At 36.0% G+C, this 17,225-nt stretch overlaps 1 protein-coding gene across 1 annotated transcript; it reads right to left on the bottom strand.

Moving 5' to 3' along the window:
• Positions 1–6,554: 6,554 nt before the first annotated feature.
• Positions 6,555–17,099, bottom strand: LOC140152488 (uncharacterized). Its single transcript, XM_072174821.1, has 2 exons — positions 16,470–17,099; positions 6,555–12,857 (listed from the first exon to the last, which is right to left on the bottom strand). The coding sequence occupies exons 1-2, from the start codon at positions 16,641–16,643 to the stop codon at positions 10,608–10,610; spliced, it is 2,424 nt and encodes an 807-aa protein (XP_072030922.1). The 5' UTR covers positions 16,644–17,099; the 3' UTR covers positions 6,555–10,607.
• Positions 17,100–17,225: the final 126 nt, after the last annotated feature.

The following is a 17,225-nucleotide window of genomic DNA, read 5'->3' as shown; positions in this document are numbered from 1 at the left end:
ATTTGATGTGAGCATTAATAAACTATCTGATAGTAGGCATGGTAGATGTGTGCACTGAACTACCCGATATCGGCCGTATATGTGTGTATTGATAAACTACCTGATATCAGCTGTAGGTGTGAGCATTAATAAACTCCCTGATATCAGCAGCAGAAGTGAGTATTGATGAACTACCTGATATCAGCAGTAGATGTGAGTATTGATGAACTACCTGATATCAGCAGTAGATGTGGGTATTGACAAATTACCTGATATCAACAGAAATGTGGGCTCCTGATATCAGCAGTAGATATGAACATTGATAAATACCTGATATCAGCAGTAGATGTTGGCATTGAGGTATTGATAAACTACCTAGTATTAGCAGTAGATAGTTGATAGATGTGGGTATTGATTAACTACCTGATCAACAATTGATGTGGACATTGACAAACTGCAACAGAAGATGTGGGTATTGATAAACTACCGGATATCAGCTGTAGATGTGAGCATTAATAAACTCCCTGATATCAACAGCAGAAGTGAGTATTGATGAACTACCTGATATCAGCAGTAGATGTGGGTATTGACAAATTACCTGATATCAACAGAAGATGTGGGCTCCTGATATCAGCAGTAGATATGAACATTGATAAATACCTGATATCAGCAGTAGCTGTTGGCATTGAGGTATTGATAAACTACCTAGTATTAGCAGTAGATAGTTGATAGATGTGGGTATTGATTAACTACCTGATCAACAATTGATGTGGGCATTGACAAACTGCAACAGAAGATGTGGGTATTGATAAACTAACTGATATCAGCTACAGATGTGAGCATTAATTAACTGCCTGGTATTAGCAGTATATCAGCAATGGTAAACTACTTAATATTAGAGTAGATGTGAGCATTGTGATATGATCAGCAGTAGGTGTGGACATTGACAAACTAGCTGATAGCATCGGTAGATGTGGGTATTAATAAATTACCTGATATCGGCAGTAGTAGATGTGAACATTGACAAACTAGGTGATAGCATCAGTAGATGTGGGTACATGTATTGATAAACTACCTGATCAGAAGAAGTTTGTATACGCTGGCGAAGTTACGTAATAATCGGATTAACTACCATAGCAATATGTCAAACAATTTTTGAATATACCGCGCTGCACTGATACGTTCACGCGGTACCTCTGCATTGAACCATATCACGCTGATCACATGCACCTGTAAGATTAGTATATTTGAAAAGACCAGTATTGTATTCAATCTATAATTGCAGACATACACAGGCGATTAGTTCAACCTGCTTGTAGTGCAGCGCGATATGTTCAAAATTGTTTTGACCTATTGATATGGTAGTTAACCCGATTAATTACGTAACTTCGCCAGCGTATTGATTATTACCTGATATCAGCAGTAGATGTGTACATTGACAATCTACAGTAGTAAATGTGGGCATTGCCTATCTGATATCAGCTGTAGATGGGAGCATTAATAAACTATCTGATATCAGTAGGCATGGTAGTAGATGCGGGCATTGATAAACTACCTGATATCAGCAGTAGATGTGTGTATTGATAAAACTACCTTATATCAGCAGTAAATATGAGCATTTGACTACCTGATATCAGCAGTACATGTGTGTATTGATAAACTACCTTATATCAGCTGTAAATTAATGAACTACCTGATATTAGCAGCAGATGTGAGTATTGGTGAACTACCCCGCTGGTATCAGCAGTAGATGTGGGTATTAACAAATTACCTGATACCAACAGAAGATGTTGGCATTGAGCTACCCGATATCAGCATTAGATGTGTGTATTGATAAACTACCTGATATCAGCTGTAGATGTGTGTATTGATAAACTACCTGATATCAGCAGCAGAAGTGAGCATTGGTGAACTACCTGATATCAGCAGTAGATGTGGGTATTGAGTATCTGATATCAGTAGTCATGGTAGTAGATGTGGGCATTGATAAACTACCTAATATCAGCAGTAGATTTGAGCATTAATAAACTGCCTGATATCAGCAGCAGAAGTGAGCATTGATGAACAAATGTTATCAGCAGTAGATGTGGGTATTGACAAATTACCTGATATCAACAGAAGATGTGGGTATTGATAAACTAGGTGATATCAGGATATCAGCTGTAGATGTGGCCATTGATAAACTAAGTGATATCTGCAGTAGATGTGTGCATTGATAAACTACCTTATATTAGCATTATATTGGCATGATAAACTATCTGATATAAGCTGTATATGTGGGTATTGATAACTACCCGATACCAGCAGTAGATGTGGGTACTGATAAACTACCTGTTATCAGCGGTAGATGTGGGCACTGATAATCTACCTGCTATCAGCAGTAGATGTGCGCTTTGATAAACTACCTAATAGCGTCAGTAGACGTCGGTATTGATAAACTACTTGATATCAACAGAAGATACGGGCACTGATAAATTACCTTACCTGATATCAGCAGTTGGTGTGAGCATTGATACATTTCCTAATATCAGCAGTAGATGTGGGTATTGATAAACTACCTCATATCAATGTGAGCATCGGGTAATAAATATCGCCAGTAGGACATTACTAAATCAATAAAGCTGTTGTATTATCTTGCCTTAGAAGTTAAACGATTAGTAAAATTAATTAATGAAATACTGCTCTGGTACTTAGAAATTGAATATAATAGCTAGCTGTAACAGGTTTAAAAGAGACACGTGGGTGAAAGATGCTGTTAACGGAATGAAGTGACAGTGACAAGATCACGTGGACAAAATATAAATTTTTTCATGGATAGATTATTTTTATTCATGTAATATGCAAGAAATAATGGTGCGGTGTCCGATACACGGAATTCCGTAGTTACATTGATAGCACATAATGTACATAAAATAAGTTTCTTTTATAGTATAGAACACAATTTTATCCTACAAAAATAAAATATACCTTTTCATATATTACACGATGCATTACGCCAATTTGTTAACTTTTACTTTACCCTGAACATTCATCTCCTTATAGTTTCCATAACAATCGCCATCTTAACACATAAATAACATCTAAAATCATTAAATAAGAACTAATACAACAAACCATCGTGGCCAACGATAACAGAAGAGTTCAGTTCTTCAGGCCCTGTCTCTCAAACTCGCGTGTATACAAGTATGTGCATGCCATGGGCGTCAATCTGGACGGGAGCCACGTTTTGAAAAAATTAACCATTTTGTTCTTTTTAACCATTTATTGACAATTTACGACAAATGTCCCCATCCCTACTTTTGCAGACGGATTGACGCCCAAAGCCATCTTAGCGCGTAGGTACGGTATGGTCCTTTTGAACAGTGTTTAAAAATTGGGCGCGTAACGGCCAAAAGCAACGGAAAAGTTTTTAAAAAAATTAAAAAACAAAATCGCATAGCACATAACTTTCTTGCAAATTGTTTGAGAGATAAACTCCTTTTCCTTATGTTCCGTCTCATTTGTACACTTTATGTACATCGCGGACAAGACGAATATCCAATAAGTGGTCAATTATCATTTTGATTACAGATTGATGAAACTAACGCAGTATGATAAACAGCTGCAGGGTAGTCAATGATTGAGATTTTATTCGTCCAAGAATTCTGTCACAAATTGCTCGCATACAAAAGGTTTTCGCTAATTTGGAAATTGACTGAAATTGAGAACTAACAAATTCAAAATATCCGGAGGTTGGTTACCGTGGATTTCAGATATTATTGTTTTATATAAAAATGTTGTAAAATATTTTTGGCAAACATTTGCAACATCTTTTGTCAACACTTTTGGAAAACATATTGCAGCAAGTTTTCAACAATGTTTTTAAATATTATTAACATGTTTCATACCCTTTTATCTGTAAGGCCTCGTATCAATAGGCTGTTCCCTTGTGGCGTGTGCCCTTGTTCCGTGATCACTTTTTCCCATGTGACCTGCCACACAGACAACGAACCGTAGCGGCCACTAAGCAAAACAAAGGTTCGTTGTCTGTGTGGCAGGTCACATGGGAAAAAGTGAACACGGAACAAGGGCACACGCCACAAGGGAACAGCCTATGGATACGAGGCCTAAAACGTTTTGCGTTTGCTGGCATTGTGCTCAAAGGCTTAAGAGTCAAATGCTTGAGATTTTGATGTTTTAAATTGAAGTTTAAGGTATTTTTGCGTTGACTACCCTGCAGTAGGCCCCTACTGTTGACACCATGTGTTATCCATTTCCATTAATAACGACGCGACCTAAATAAAATAATACAGAGCCACATAAAATGAAATGACATTGGGATAGCATCACACTATAGAACCAATTGTACTATTCAAACAAACCTGTACGAAATAAAATGAACTGTTCTACTTTATTAATACGAATTAAATTAATGAAGGTAATTCACTACACAAGTGCATTGGGTGACAATTAAATATGTACCGTTTACTTAGTCAAAATAGGTTAAACAAATAAAAAACAAACTGTATTCCCATATACAGGGTATTTTAATAAATCCATTTAAAAGAAAATAATAATTAAAAAAAAAAAAAAAAAAAAAATATCGTGAGGATTGATATACAGGGAAAAAATTCCCTATAGCTCGCCTACTTGATTCTACCATTTGATCATGGAACACTTTTTAAAGTGCCAGTATACATTCCGGTGACATCGCAACCAGAAAAGACGAGAAAATGGTACGGAGAAATAAACCACTACCAATGAGCCGAATTGACCAAGTTATCCATGTCATTGTGGCTATTTCTGTTACAACGTACACCATATTTATTTGACCAAAGTACAAGTGTTACGTAAGTCTACATAAGGCTCAGTTCATACTTTTTATCTTATTTATTCGACGTCGAATATTCGGTGTAGCAAGTATCCGTTATTAATTTTAATTCCATTTCATTTCCAGTGCTGTGTAACTTCTAACGAATGTTTGATGACGTAAAATCAATAATATATTTCTACCAGACATTCGACTTCAAATATAACTGAAATTTTTGTATGTCAATAAAAATTCGTTAGAAGATAAAATTGAAATAGATAACGAATACTTGTTAAGACATAAAGACCGTCTTTACTAATAGTATAGGCCTGTATATTCTCTTAGAGAATGTTTTTGCAGTGCAGTACACTGTACAGGCAGATGAGTTAAATCAATAATGATGTCAGCATTTGTCTATTTTTTATCGTATCAACTCTCGAGCATCCAATGACATTTGACCTATAAAAACGTAAATATAACACTATCTCTGATATAATGTAATGAAAGAGCACACATGAAATGTGATTTTAACCATTTAAACTCAGCACCGTTTGAATTAAATCCGTCATCCTGCTTAATTGTAATGGTCAGAAAGAAGCATATAAGATACTGGCAGTAATTATAATAGTAGGGCCTAACGCATATTTCAGAATTGTATATTTGATACATTCAAGTACAGGGTGTAACAATAAAATTTATACAATTGCATTTTGACTTCTCAGGAAAAAACTAAAAGAGTTATGGCACAAATGTTATATGCAATACAATTAGTAATATCTTGGCTAAAAGAAGACGTTTAGTTGGTTTCTTTACTAGCTTGGGTTCAAAAGTTATGTCCGATTAATTAAAACGTCCAGAAAACGTGTTGGGCCACTTTTGCCATGTTTGCGCACATCAAGTTTGTACCGCGTAGATATGCTTATCGTGCATTAAACATCAAAGAACGGACACAAAAGAATTATAAGTCGTGTTTCGTCATATAATTAACATGAACTTAATGATAATATGATCTTTCTTTAAAATCTATAAATGAAGTCATGAAATTTCTTTCAAATTATCTTATAAATAATGTAATTTCTCATATCCCTGAGATATCGTTGGTAAAACTGAGAACAGTTTTTGCATCCATAAGTACAAAACAATAGGATTTTGAAATTAAGTTCAGCTTGGCTTCTAGTTGTTCTGGGGCGACCACTATTGCCAGCATTTCTGTTAACAAATTCCACATACTTCTCATAGTTATATGTAATTGTATGCCTTGATGGAAGACTTGAGTTTGGAAAATGAGCTATAAACAATCTTATGGTTTCTGCTTGACTCCATGTGCTACCGAATGTCACAACCATAAAAATACGCTCTTCCAACGTGAATTAGGGTTGAAGTTGTTGAGCTGCAGCCACGATTTCTGTAAATGAGGTTGTTATGTCAGTGATTAGTTGTGACTTTCAAAAACTCAAGGAGATATTCTATTATGTAATCATTTCTACCACTTCGAATACCCCATTGTTTAAAACTACCTATCATAAGAGCATCGTCCATGGTTCCAACTCTATTCAGTCACTTTTGTAACAGTTTAGACAAAAGTGGCCCAAGCGGTTTTAAGACTAGGTTACATAATTGGCCATATCTTCACTTTTATACCGTCGATTTTATTGAAGCAAAGCTTAGCTGGTGGCTAAAGAAATTCTCTTGATAGATATATAAATATCAAACCACAACATAAGCGGCATACTTGTGTCATTCTATTTTCAAAATTGTACAAATTTTATTGTTACACCCTGTACATTTCTAAATATAGAGAAAGTTATGATAAACACTGATGTATTCAGACTAATGTGTACATGCGTATAAAGTTATGCATCAATGGAAGATAGAAATATATAGCTGTCATATATGCAAAGAACATGACTAAAATTATTTAATTATGAATCGAGGGTTCAAAAATGAATTTTTATTAAGACAATAAACCCCCCATAGAACACCACAGTTAAGCCGCCATGATAATAAGTGGGGTTTCTTTAATTTCCACCCCATTATTTCGGCTTACATTGACCAGACATCCTTCCAGACAGTTGTTACTTTATTTCATATTTTTGGCAAAGAATAAAACAATTCAAATTTGACCGAGAGTGTATATAATGCCTATAGAAAATACCACATATGATAAAAGTATATACATGCATATATGCACTGACCTAATAAAATCGGAAACACTGTCAAAGATATTGATTGCCCTTTATTTATACATGTTGTAAAATTATAGGGTTAGGTGTTTATCTGAAATCCATCGAAATACCTATTTTAATAACACGTTCCACCCATAAACCACCATTTTTGCACACTATAATATCCTTTTCCGTCTTACATCATGAACATGGTAGCCTCTATAATCATAATATATCGGAATCAAATTATTTTCTTAACAATATCACAGTACGCACAAGACATATCACGATATGCACATCGATTTCGTTTGTGCATGCAGAATATGTGCAGTGTAAGCAGATACGATTTCTGCTTTCAATAAATGTCGACTTTGACCAGGGTCATTCTATTTCAGATATATTTTTAATGCTGTTATCCAAGTCTTACTTAATCTGATTCAAAACTTGCTTATTAAGGATATTAGAACAACTGACTTGGTCGTCCAGCTTCTGTATTATTGGTAACTCCATCTATACCATGTTTAGAGTTGCTACAGACATTCCATTCCGGGCCGGTTTAACCTTTACAACAAATTAATTTGTCATGCATCTGTTAAGATAACACGATATTTTTAGAATTGTAGATACATTTAATAGCTCGTCAATATTACTCAATCAAAATCCAATTTAATTGTTTGTTGCGAAAAGACGTTCTTAGTTCATATTTACATTTTTAAAATTAGGCTGTTTAAAAAAAAAAAAGCCGAAAGAAAGAAATACAGAAAGAAAGGAAAACAAAAGAACGAAAAAGAAAGGAAGAATGAACAAGAAATGAAAAGAAAGTTAAACATGAACTGGTGAACAATATCTAGCAAAAAAATAATAATTAGGCCTATATCATGTATATCGCTCATTGAATTGAAGTGAATCTTGCACCCTGTAGACCTAAAATATATACATCTCATCTGTATTCTGTTCTGTTAACCTGTCATCATGTTCATGAACACTTCTAAATACACCGCAGACAATTCTGTACTATCTGCATGTAATTAAGCTCCGCTGGTGAAGGCAAGATGTTATCAATTGAGCGTTACCGCAAATCATCCTTACAAGACATACTCGTACATTAGTTGAGTCAATCTAAGATTAGTCCGATAACGCCAGAAACATGTTTGAGGAATTAGATATTCAAAATATAACGAAATCACATTCACTAAACATGCAAAATGTTCAGGCTCTACATTTATAAAGAGTCAAACATTTTGCGAGGGTTGTTTGAAAATCTGGTCGTGTTTAAAAGGGATGAAAAAGTTACACGGTGAGAATAAAGACGTCTCTTGGTTCACAGGGATTTCATGTGAAGCCAAAAGGAGCAAATCCATTTCAAACTTTTATCATGAAACTTTAATACTGAACATTCACATCGGGAGTGTCAAGATTGTAGAATGTTTTCGTTTCATTTACCGTAGGCCTATATTGTTGCTCTGTACTTTTATTTGTTAATTTATTTATTTTCAAACCGGAAAAGAATGTTTTGGAAAATCGATATAAATAATTTACATCATTTAATGATGTTACACAATGTATGTCAATATAAAATACTGCTTTCCCTCAATCTATAAGTTATCTTACAATAGCACGATATGATATAGCGTCTAGAGTATGACGTAATAATAAGATGTTCGTGTCAGTGGTGGTTATCATTACATCCCTACTTTTAGCATAATAAACATCACGACCCTTGAATATAACACTGTAAAATATCTGTCATCATATTCATCAACCAAGGCCTACATATAACAGTAAGAATATATTTTGATAAAGACAACAAATAGAATTTTTCTATTATATATATACCCAACAAAAATCCAATTGCCGACAGCACATCTAAAAAGGTATCGTACTCTTGAAGGTATAATCTAATGCAGGTGTTATGAACACACCACAACAACGTTTTTTTTAAATACTATTATTGTGATGTAGAGCAAAAAGGTGAATTTGTAAGATTACTAAAAAAAGCTTAGGGATGAAATCAAAACTCGACCGCCGGTTGACAGCGGTTGAACCGCGTTCCATTGTTTAGAACAATAGAAATTTAGAAACCGGCTTCAACCGGAGCATCGACCGTCGGTCGAGTTTGGATTTCATCCCTTAGTTCTCAGTAATTGAATGCAAGTAATGTACACAATTCCAGGAAGCACGGGTTTGTTGGGCGCTCTATCAAATAAGATAACGCTTTACTGTCTAAGTTAGAGGTATATCGCCGTTTTGTAGTTAAAGTGAGAGGTAGCATAATCTCCAACTACTTTTGTCATGGTGTATATAACAGTATAAAATTTCGGCACATGATTGATTTGTGTTAAGTTAAGGAAATGTTTTTGCAAGTGAGAAAGACAGTGTAAATTATAAATTATACTCTCATTGATAAAGTATTATGACAGATATAATTTAATAGACTCTTTTTTTTCTATAGATACTACAAGCCCTGTCTATGAAATACTGGAAAGGTGATGATATGCTAGACCTAATTAGTCTTTGTAGAAAAGTTCGCATGGCTTTTGATACAATGGAATTACTGACACTCATACATGTATGTTGGTCATTTGAAGGAAACCATCAAAAGATGAGGTAATTAGCGTCTGGGATATACAATATTTGGAGTCATCAAATGCAGTTATACATATGACAAATATACCTTGATGAAAATGTATTTGTTGACATTCAAAACCATCGAACATTGAAATTCTGATAGGATAAGAAATCATTAGCATTTATACTTCGTGATATTTGAAGGTAATATAAACAAAATATAAAATTGTGCATGATGTGTTTACAATATATAGAGCCAAATTCTCCCTATGGTGATGATTACCCATTATGTGTAGACAAGCCACTCCGTTTTCATCACTTTCGGTACGTAAATAGTAAGCCGATATCCTAAATAATATAGTCATGTATACGAAGTACCTGCCATTCTGTCGCAGAATGCCCGTGTCCGTTACCATATCATCAACATATTCATGTTCGAAGTGTAACCTGCTTCAAGGAAACGTAACAGGTACATAAGGGTACACTGGCCGAGGTTACCATCGAGATTCACCACGGCTATTGTGGTTTGCGGTCCTATTAAAGGTAAACCTGGATGTACATCATATTGGAAAATGGTTGAGCGAAAATAAATTGCGAAATGATGAATTATATATATTTCATTAGGAACGCTGAAGAATCTCTTCATAATCCTCTGATCAGGACTAAAATATAATTCCAGTACAGATCAACGTATAAATTAAAGGTTCCATGGCTTCTGTAACGGCAAAAAAATATATAAATGTTGTCGCCGACTCACCAAGTAATAACTTCCAAGTTTATACCGTATACATATCAATTGCTAAATTTGATTGACGGTCTGTCCAGGGTCTGAAGTTTCTTTTACAACATACCTATAGCACAATAGATTTTAGAACTATCAACTGCCCGCCTTAGGCTGTCGTTTCAGCAACCCAATATCTTGTTTCTCATATCCATCATGACAAATATAAGCCTAGATTGTCCGCCTTCGCATAAAATCAAGAAGTACTCATGTCATAGTGGCACGCTACATATTTTCTTGAATGCTGCGATGAAAAGCACACCAATCTGAAGTTACCCGTATCAGAAAGACACAAACGTAGTGCATAACGTCACACGTTTACGTATTACACAATTATACACTCCGAATCGTCTTTTTTCGGTGGTGTTTTTGTAAAGCAGTATTCTTGCGAAGAATCTTTTGGTTTTGATGATTTCTTTCCTTTGTGTTTTTCCTGTGGGTCTTGTACTTCTACAACCAATAAAGCTTCCACATTTCTGCCCGCGTCTACGTCAGTACCTTCATCTTCTCGTGGTTCGTCATCATCCAATTCCTTACTGGCTGTTCGTCCTATTGTATCAAGTATTCGAATTCCTGTCTTTTTTCTCTTCTCCTGTGTTGAGCAAATTGCTAAATGTGCATTCATGTCTTTGATGACATGTCTTGGTACTTTCAGAGTTACTAAAGCTTCGTGCCATGGAAAATTGGGGTTATAAATAAGAGGTCCAAATAGCATCATGAGTGCATTGCCTTGTCCACTTCGGCCTATATATTGTCTGTTAAACTGGAACATCATGGAAGCAGGGCGAATGCGAAATGGCCAACTACTTGCCGCAGTGGTAAATGGAATACGATCGCTAGTAAAAGGTGGAGTGTGTTTGCGAACGGTAAGCGGGGTTTTACTGCCTTTAGGTTTGTTTGCTACAGGTTTTGGGACATGTCTTGGCCGTTCTTGATCAGCATGATCTTCATCAGCATGAGCAAGATTGGAAACGCCTCTTGGTTGGTCTCTTGGTTGGTGTTGATCAGCATGATCTGTGCATGTGTGATCTTGCTCTGAAACATAGCTTGGATCCGCTGTTGCACCTAGCACCGGCTCATGATGAAGCTCATTAGTATAATTTCTAGATAATTTTTCTTCAACAACAACACTCTCGTCAGAGCGACCCTCTCCATGATCGACCCCAGAGTCATGATCACTTTCAACTCTCTGGTCTTGCACATGCACACGCTCGTGGATATCTTCCAAAATATCTGGATCAGTATCTGTGCAAGGTGTTTCTACACCGTACAAAGTATCTGATGGAGATAACAAGTCCTCGGCAATGTCAACTTCTCTCAATGGCACCGACCATGATACAGGGCTTGGGAGCATAGTGACAGAAGTTAACGACGAAGATTCAGACATTGATCTGGCTGAGTCGTATTCATGAGGGGGTGGAATTCCTATTGAATCATAGGAAGTATTTGCAACCGAATGAGAGGATGCTTTCCATTCCTCTTGTATCTCCTCCTCCTCCTCCTCCTCCTCTTCATCCGACTCATCATCAGCATCTTCTGGTGAAATTAAGCGAACATATTCATATTGCGCATCATAAGCATCATAAGCATCAGGATCAGATTGAGTGGAGAGAGTTGACGAATCACCATCCGTATCCATCACCGCGCAATCTGAATCTGAATCCAGTTCTGAATAATACAAACTGCGAGGTACAGCGAGTCTAGTAGGAGTACGTGGAGTGGCAACACATGGTGGTTCATCAGCCATTGTTTGTGTGCCGAAAGTCTGTGTAGGTGTTACTGGTCGAGGGTTTCCAGGAGTGAATGTTGGACTCAAAGAACGTGGACTTACTGAAGGACTGGCATTACGAGATGTCACAGTTGTTCTTGTATATTTGTATGGAACCACTGGACTAACATCTTCACCAGTACGTGTTCTTGTTATCTTTGTATATTTGATTTCAAGTATACCTTCAAATGAATAGAACTGCTTCAGCTCATCCAACTGTGCTAATGGGGCATCTTCTTCATCACCATCCTGTAAAATTGTAGTTTCTTTAATGATATTGAGACCAACTTTAGGATCCGTTGTTACTGTTCTTGTTGTTCTACTTGTTCTAGGGGATAACGCTTTTGACTGTGATTGTGACAGTGGCGCCGCTGATGCAGTCGCCTCAGGTGGTGATGATTCATCAGCAGGTTCTGACGAGGTACTCACAACTCTTTTTTTCTCAGTTTTTAAGGTAAATGACCGAGTTCGAGGTCTTGTTCCGTCATTCTCTATTGTATCGCTTGATTGTGCTGAAGACGTTGAATTGCGATCACTACGTACATTTCCATTCTCGGGGCGTTTTTCTTCGTCTTCTTTCTCTAAAGATTGCTGGTGTTTTAGTTGTAGTCTTTGAACAACTCCTGGTATAACATCAGCAGCAGTTGGTCGAGCTGGTCGTGTACGTGTAGCAGCACCTCCATCTCCGGTTGCACCCCCTAGTCCGTCTGCTGCTGTGCGATGAGCACTTCTACCATCGCCTAGCTGTGCTGAGGTTTTATTAGGACTCTTGAGGAACACACGAACTTTAACCGGGAGTTGTTTTAGCTGCAATGGAAAAAACAGATAAAGAAAATATCAAACGATTGAAAACTCCATATGCATATACACGCATGGAAAGAATTCAGTAATAGTGAAATATCAATATATCTATTAAAGAACTAACCTGCGTTGCTAACTTTAAATGATTTCGAACGTGTTTTGGATGGAAAAATATGAAAATTTATTTTCATTCGTGCTAAAATGCACTTGGGCCTAGGGTAATAGGTATTGCATGATTCAACTTTGATTTCAATGTTTAAGGGACTGCTCTGCGAAACTTCGATTTCTATGACCTTTTCATTTATCATTGGGATTTCATTTTACTCAAGTACAAAAAGTACTCCAGTTGGAAACATAATCAAAATGACAACATTTGACGTTTATCGTGTTTATAAATCCCGACAATATGCAAGCAACTGCCAACCATCTGTTCCTGCAAAGTATATTCTGGCTTTGGTATTTAAATAATAGAATTAGTTTGAATGGCAAGGGAACATTGCTATCAATAAACTAGACATTCACTTTCAACATTCAATATGTTGTACCTAAAACTTCTTTGATTTTTTAAAACTCAAGTGGAATCTCTATTGCCATGATTAAAGTTAATTATAATTTATTTTTTTATAATTCTGAAAACATACTGCTTTTACACCACCACCCCCCCCCACACACACACACAGCTATTGACGCAGACAACCCTTTGCTTTCAATTGAACTATATATTTTACTAGGCCCTATATCCTGGCAAACAGTATTTTTAAACAACTACCAAATTTCTTTCCAAATGCGCTCACCAGTATTCAATTGCAAGGTTTTTAATTTCACAATCCGCACAGGTCAGTGATTTATTGAAGTTCAAGTTTAATATTTCACCAATTCAATGGATTAATTTGATTTAACAAACAGGTATTAGTGCACACCACTATAAACAGTAAGAAGCAATCACATATCTTTGGTTTGTCAATGGAAGACCCGTGTGTTCAGTAATATTATATGCTTCAAATGTATACAGACATGGCAAATAAAGCTGTCATGTACATGTACTTTTAAATTTCTACGTAATACGCGTGTTTCTTTAAATATAATACGTGGGTGACGAGGAAGCACTATTGCATGGACTATGTGAAATATTCTGTAGCATGCTTCCGTTAACACTCTGATTTGACTAAACTGATAATGTAACATAGAGATATCTTATTCTCCTATTATTCATAAAGCGTGTCTTGTACTTCAAATGCACACGTATGTACACATAGGGGCATTACTCCTGTATACATTTTATTTCATTTAACATATTCCCGGTTCCCTGCAGTATAATTAAATAAAAGCACTCCTTTCATCCAGAGCTATTCCTCTACACTGGCTGCTATGCATTGCCTAATACTAAACAACCAATTTAATAACATGAAATGCAGTGTTGAACGTTAATATTGCATGCTTCATTTTGAAACAATTATTAACCCAGCGCAATCAGGAGGCAGTTTAAGATATGATATTTTGACGGTGGCCATATTTTAAAGTATTAGGCTATATGTATAAAAGTCCTGCAGCTAGTAATGGTTTTTACGAAAAACATAAGTGGGCGGAGGCAAGTTTATGATAACAAGAGAGGATCTCAATAGCTCTCTTATCCGAATTCCCCTAAAGGATGAATATCCAGGAACTTGAATACAAGGTACAGAATACATGTACAAGGTTGGGGTCAAAATACAACACGTCAAGACTGGTCATTTGACATTTTGTGCTGGATTATTTCATATCATCAAAGAATATCGCATTAACTATAAAATGAAAGAGACAGACGTAATACAGTATCGAGGTGCTTTAAATATTGAATTCCAGGAAATGACTCTTCACTTTTTTACATTTGCTTAAATTACTTTTTGTTGTATAATTAAATAGGTGTAAATTACCCTTCTTTGTGTCTTTATTCTGTTCCATTAGTTGGTATAGTTTTCAGGTGATCGGTTGCTTGTTTGTTAATTTGTATGTTTGATTAATTTACTAGAAGTTGTATCCGATTTATTCACACATTCTGATATGAGTCAATCATGGAATTGGAAAGAATGTTAATTTCCAAGTATACACCTCGTGACAACATTTAATGTTATTCATTTCTACATATTTCTCTATTATTTCTCTATTTTATTAATTTGTTACAATACATATATACAAAAGAAAGCAAGGGCAGAAGCAGGGCTTGATATAGATAACGAATTTCATTGCAGATAGACACTATCAGTAGTGTATCATCAAATTATTGTACCTTACAGTACCTAACGTATGTATTGAAATGTTAAAAGCAACTTTCAATTGCACAAAAATCATTAGATTAAGTACACATTATTAATACAAATAGATTAAAGAGATCAATTGCCTGGAACTATATACTTAAGTAACTAAAAGATATCAAAATACAATGAAATCATGAATTATACATTAATTAACAATGTTCATACATGTATTTAACAATGTTCGTGATATATGGCAAAGTGTGAACATGGTGTTGAGTAATAACCCTGAGGTATCATGGTTATATTTACCCGGATTAGCTAGATTATTTGATAAAAACCAATGTGCGTCGTCATAGCAACGTACCTTTAAATGAACGCTTCTTGCCCATTACGGGATATTATTAATTTAGCTCATTATTATCATAATGCTGCACGTCAAGACGAAATCACAGTGTGAGAAGTTGAAGCATTAATGCACTGAGGCTATATAATTACATTGGAAAAGCTATCCGAAAAAGATATAGCCCATGCATGTGTAGTTTGATATAATACTATCTATCGTATAGGAACAGGTGTGTCTATCTCATCATACAAACAATGCATGTAGATGAGCAATGAGCATGACAATTCAAAATTAATGTTTTACGTATTGCAGTAAAAAGCAAATTAGTCGCATTCATTTAAAGGAAACACCTTTTGCATGTATAAAATTTGTGCTTTTTGTCTGCTGCACAGCTCGCAAACTTTGGTAGTATGCACTTTATAAATTCAATTTATTATGTTAAAATTATGTCACTGTTGAACTAAATGTAATCTTTGTGTCAGTGTAATATTTGTCTTGAATTGTCTTAAAAAGATAAGCTCCATAACTATTTTAATTGAACTCCCCCAGAAGGCCCAGATTATAAACCATATTGATTATTGTTATCAGTCTAGCCATGGTGGTTTCTGGGGGTCAACCCCTTTTATTAGTAATTGAAAGTCAAAGACTTCATCAACTGAAGCCCCATTTCAATCAAATATCATAGAATTTTGATTTCATAACGTAGGGCCTATCTCGAGTTTAATATTCTCAACCCGCATAAATTGGAATTTCACCCCCATAAAAACCCCATCATATAAAATTTATTAGAGACCTACGGCTATATATAAATTATGGCAAATACCCAAAAACATTTTGTAACCCGGGGTAAATCCCTATAATGTAACATTCACCGGTTGTGTGAGGGATGTGGCCATGTGGGGGTGTGCGTGTTTGGGGGAGGGGGTGTCAGTTTTGAATATGTGGGGGTACCGGGTGGGGTGTTCACGGTGAGTTGATTAACCTGTTGAATTGAAAGTTGAAACAATAAACACCCAAATATGCCCCCACGATATATCTCACCTTTACTTTCTTCTTTGAAGAGGATCCATGACGTGAATGTTGTTGTTTACCATGTTTACTACTACCATGATGTTGTTTAGTTGATGATAACCCTAATGGTGGCTTATAATCCTCAGGCGATGATTCGTCTTCCCCCGGTGGAAGCCGACTAGAAACACACATTCCTTGGCCCATACTACCGGTGAAAATCACCTGCCTAAAATGGCATGTGTATCAGGTATAAAGTATCTTTCCCGGCAAAACTGGTGTTGTTGTCGACGTTGTAGCCTATATTCGTGCATAATTTTCAGCCATTCCATCTTGCTGTCTCTCAAACAGAGATTAATATAAAGCCAGGTGTCTGGTATATTAATGCATGTTGGAAACAGCAGCTACATTCTGCTTTAGAATATATCATGTAAATATCTTGTATTTACACATTTTATTTGCAAACCTACGCAACCACCAAATACACAGTGTGTAGTAAGTCCTTTAGCGCATGTACAGTACACACTTACGTGCGGAACTGTGTTTGGCTCTATCAGGTTCATGTGCTCAATCGATTTAAAATGCGTCGGCGGCGGTAGGCTGCAGAGCCCAATTTATAAAACGTTGTGTTGTAGGTTCAAGTGCCTCGCGCAAAAGAGGCCTCTTGAATTTTGGGAGGTGCTAAAACCGGGGGTGCTATCTAAAACGTCAAAGGATCATTGCACCTGTACTGGTGGTAGTGCTACGGTAAAATTAATCAAGTGCTATGTTTTTGTGGCTGCAATTAAT

This window comes from Amphiura filiformis, chromosome 5, assembly GCF_039555335.1.
Source record: "Amphiura filiformis chromosome 5, Afil_fr2py, whole genome shotgun sequence".
Lineage (NCBI taxonomy): Eukaryota > Metazoa > Echinodermata > Ophiuroidea > Amphilepidida > Amphiuridae > Amphiura > Amphiura filiformis.
The sequence above is the reverse complement of the archived record's forward strand: the minus strand, read 5'-3'. Positions and strand labels throughout refer to the sequence as shown.